General features: G+C 42.0%; 1 protein-coding gene across 1 annotated transcript in view; it reads right to left on the bottom strand.

Annotated features, from left to right (window-relative positions):
• The window catches only part of LOC107835021 (ribonuclease inhibitor-like), a gene marked incomplete at its 5' end in the record, with an annotated part of 57,968 nt that extends 53,283 nt beyond the window's left edge, over positions 1 to 4,685 (bottom strand). Inside the window, 2 exons of the mRNA XM_016667149.1 lie at positions 1,924 to 2,097; positions 4,441 to 4,685. Coding sequence (XP_016522635.1) covers positions 1,924 to 2,097; positions 4,441 to 4,685 — 419 coding nt within the window. The remainder of the gene's footprint in view (positions 1 to 1,923; positions 2,098 to 4,440) is intronic.
• Positions 4,686 to 4,690: the final 5 nt, after the last annotated feature.

The raw sequence follows: 4,690 nt of genomic DNA, 5'->3' as shown, positions 1-4,690 counted from the left end.
GAGGAGAAAGTAAATCCCTCAGTAACAACCTGAAGAAACTAACTGAAGCCTAAAAGGACATCAGGATACTAAGGAAACATTTATGGAAGCTCAACCTGATTTAATAATCAGCATTAAAATCCAATCAATCTAAACTCTGATCAACACCTGGATACCTGCTCCATCCACACTCCCACACACAGATGAAGGAATGAAACACTAAACAACCTGCTGCTGAAAACCTGCTGTGGCCTCACTGGAATATCCAGAAATACAAACATTAAAAAGGAGAAGCTGCATCACATTCAACAAAGAGTTCAGTTCTAGAGCCGCGGCTTGCCGACCCCCAGACGAGGCCTACTTGTTATCCGTCTGTCTGGACACAGAATCAATATAACCAGTTTAAAAGCTAAAATGAATGGTTATATGCCAGACATGGAAAACTGGGATGCACTCCATGCCATGATGTTCAGCTACCCAGCTATATGCTGACTGGATAGCTCAATGGGTAAGTCACCTGACTTTCAGGAGACCTGGGTTTAATTCCAGGCAGGGGCAAAGATACAACAGTAAAATTGAGCAGAAAGCTGTCTGCATTGATTACCAAAAATCGTTTGAAAATTATTACCAAGAATAAAATTATTATTTAGCTTGTCATAAGAGACAAAAGGGGCTCAAAATGATATCCATTTATAAGTGCCATGGTTGTATTTAGCTCCAAACTGTTAGGTACCAGGCTGGTGGGTCCGCCATTTTCCTTTACAGATCATCCACCAGAGGGCGCCAGATGACAGCAGGTTCCTGGAGGCATGCCGGCAGGTCCTAATCAGACACACCTGTAGGGAATTGCCTTCTCCTGGAGGTGTATATAAGCAGCTGGCTGCCAGCACGTCTTCGCCAGAGTGTTTGCCTTGACTGGTACACCGAGCCCTCAGAAGTCACGCTGAGTTTCAAAAAGTTGTTCCTTCGAGTATTCTAGCGACCTAACGTATCTCTGTGATCCTTTTTCCAGGACGCCTTCAGAGCTTTCCAGGAGATCTCGAGTTTCCCACCTCCAGGAGATCTGTGCTGTCTGGACTTACCTGTTCCGCCCTCCTACACTCTCTGAATACCCACCGCCTGATGCCTGACTTTGCCCTCTCCTATCCCAATCTACACCATCTACAGTAAGATCTCCTGATTCATTTTTCCCTGAGCCGTACACCTGTCATCACCCAAGACTCATCATCTCTTTCTCATACAGTGAGCGGTAGCACCCGGATCCCTTTGTCGTGGAGGAGGACCTGACAAATCTGCTTAACTGAGTTCTGTGTTTAATAAACCTTTGGACTTTTCACCAGTCTCTCCGCGGGTGTTTCTGCATGTGGGCAAAGAGTATCAAACCCACCATGACACAAACTAATTGTTTCCCATCAGACTGACTAAAGTAATTTCTCCCTCTTCCTCTATCAGACCTTCTCTGCTCCTACAGCAGGTTCCTCCATACCTGAGAGCTTCCAGTTCTGTAGGTCATAAAAATCAACATTAGTCACATGTAGAATGGATTATAAAGTCTAACAACTGCTGGGAGGAAGGATTTCCAATGATTCTCCTTGTGTGCACCAGGATGCAGCAATCTGTCAAGTATCCAGAGTTACACTATCAATGGAAGCCTGACCTCCACGTCTCAGTTCATTGAGCCTGCAGTAAAGGACAACCAGCCATGTTTATGTGACAAGTTATAGCATGATTACCCGCATCACAGTCAGACATCTATTATTATTATACACTACTGTTGAAATGACCCCGCCTCTCGCCTGGAACGGTAGCTGGAGATGGGCACCAGCAGCCGTCCTGACCCCACTATGGGACAAGGGTGTAAAGAAAATGTATGAATGGACTACTATTGAAATTATATTTGCATAATATCTTGTAGCAGGTAACATGAGACTGAGAACATTGTACCTGAGAGTTTCCAGGTTGCAGTTTGGACTCTTCAGTCCAGCAGAGAGAAGCTTCACTCCTGAATCCTGCAGGTTGTTGTTACTCAGGTCCAGTTCTCTGAGACTGGAGGACTGGGAGCTGAGAACTGAGGACAGAGCTTCACAGCTTCTCTCTGAGAGGTTACAGCCACTCAGTCTGAGGAGACAAGGAGGAAAATCTGGTATTAAACAATTCATCAGAATTTATGTTTTACTTTCCAGGCAACAATGTTCTTGGAAATATTGAAGCAGATGTTTTATTTTACACATCTTAATGTGTAAAATAAAACAAAAAGTGTCTTATTTTACAACACTGAACCAGTTGTGTTGTAAAATGGTTCAGTCTATAGTTGGGCTCCCATCTTTGAAGGCCTGATCTAAAAATAACAAAGAGGCTGGCAACAAAACTATTAAATTCCACGATGGCCTAAGTTTTGCTGCTTTAATATCTAACATCATGGCCAGTCACCAAAAGAAGTCTGTAACTTTTCTACCCGTCTGTCAGTAGGCAACACTGGGGAGCAGGGACGCCATGGGCCCCCTGACAAAATATTTTATTTGGCCCCCCCATGCAGCTGCTGTTACAATTTGTTGACCCTTAAAAAGCATCACAATAAGCATCATAATTTTAAAGGCTTGCATCTGCCTTGCTTTCTTTGGCTCAATACTGATAATTAGCACAATATTTACTGCTCATGAATTTAACATCCACAGCCAGTGTGCAAGTAGGTTGCTTAAATTTCTCCTATTAGTTTTAGATACTGAAATGTCTCTCCCCATGAGCAATGTAAAAGCAATGTAAAAATACACATAAAGCAATCCAGACTTGTCAAAAATGTGATGTAGTTGCATTTTATTCAAGCTGCAGTGCAAAACTTTATATATAACTAAAAAATATGTTTTCTCCATATTTGTTAAAGCTGTCACCATGTCATAGCAGTTTGTTATGAGACAGATAATCTGTGAAAACAATCAATCTCCTCCATCTCCTTCCTGAATTAATATTACTGGTTAAAGTCATGCACTGTTCTGACCAAAACAACCAATCAGAACTAGTAGGAGGGTCTTAGTGCTGTCAATTAGCCTCATTCAGTCACTGCTAAATGTGCTAATGGTGGAGAAACAACTTATAATTACAAGAAACCATTTATCTGCTGTCATTGGTAGCTATGCTAACTAAACTGACCATTCACAGTCTGAATCTGAACGACTCTGTGCTATGCTAGCTGCAGCACGGCACAAAACAAGGGGAGGAAGGATGAGCAGCACCACATGAGATTGTGATTGACAGCACTAAAACTCTCCTGCCACTGACTGGTTGTTTAGAGAACCCTGGGAGAAGGCAGAGGAAATTGATTTTTCACAGATTATCTCTCATACAATACTGTCACGAAATGACAGTTTTAAAAAATATGTGGAAAAAAATATATAAAAGTGACATACTGCAGATTTAATTTCACTCAGGAGAGGACGGGTCAGGAGGGATGTGGGTTAGAGATGCTGCTGACTGACTCACCTGTTAAGTGGTAAAAGGCACAGGGAACAAGTTAAATATATGAATATGTTGATATTTTTTTCCTTAATTCATTAAATGCTAGTGAAATGGAGGCAAACAGTAGTCTGTAGCTAAGCTAATTATGCTAAACGGTTGATCATCTTACACAATAAGATAATCTACCCACCTCTCTTGGAGAAAAACTGGGTTATAAATTAACACTCTTGCCTTTTTCTCTCTCTCCCTCTCTCTATTTAAAAACTTGATTTTATAACTTTTCTTAGCAGCATAGTAACTGCCATAGTCGCCGCTGCATTCAGCTGCAGCTCTACTGACTGTAGCTGCATACATCACTGTTAAGCTCCAAGCAGGAACGAACCATTTCATGCAGATTCAGGGGGGAGTTCAGGGCAAAAACGGATGTGTTTTTTTGGTCTGGCAGGGGTAACATTAAGCTTTTACTGCTATAAACAGTCTTTGAAAATACAATATGATTAATTTTGTATTTGACAGGACTCCGTTTTTTATTATTATTATTATTATTATTTTATGTCTATGAACAAAATATAAATAATTAAATTGTGGAAAGCCCCCTGCTGGTCAGGGCCCCTAGAATCGTCATCACTTTCAACCCCTATATCGCACCCCTGCTGGGGAGACAAAGCATCAATATATAAAACAACCATGCATACACACTCACACCTAGGGGCAATTTGGAGAGGCCAATTAACCAGACAGTCATGTTTTTTTAGGTATTCCGGAGGAAACTGGAATACCTGGAGAAAACCCACGCATGCACAGGGAGAACATGCAAACTCCATGCAGAAAGAAAGACTGGGGTTGGGAATTGAACCTAGAACCTTCTTGCTGCAAGGCAACAGCTCTACCAACTGTGCCACTGTGCAGCCCATATATAAATGAAAAACACATAAATCTATACTTAGCACATCATTAGCAGTTTTCGCTGAATCAATAACTACCTGCAGTACCAATGTGTGTCCTTACAGAGCTTTGTTGGAGGCTTTAACCACTGGCAGCAGCCTCAGAAGAGCCTCCTCTGAAGCAGAGTATTTCTTCAGGTCAAACACATCCAGATCTTTTCCTGATGACACTAAGATGAAACCCAGAGCTGACCACTGAGCAGGAGACAGTTTATCTGTGGAGAGACGTCTCCATCTGAGAGACTGTTGGATCTCCTCCTCTAGAGAACGATCATTCAGTTCATTCAGACAGTGGAACAGATTGATGCTTTTCT

The sequence above is a fragment of the Poecilia formosa genome, unplaced genomic scaffold (genome assembly GCF_000485575.1).
Source record: "Poecilia formosa unplaced genomic scaffold, Poecilia_formosa-5.1.2 Scaffold924, whole genome shotgun sequence".
NCBI lineage: Eukaryota > Metazoa > Chordata > Actinopteri > Cyprinodontiformes > Poeciliidae > Poecilia > Poecilia formosa.
Note: the sequence above shows the minus strand (reverse complement) of the source record. Positions and strands in the feature narration are given on the sequence as shown.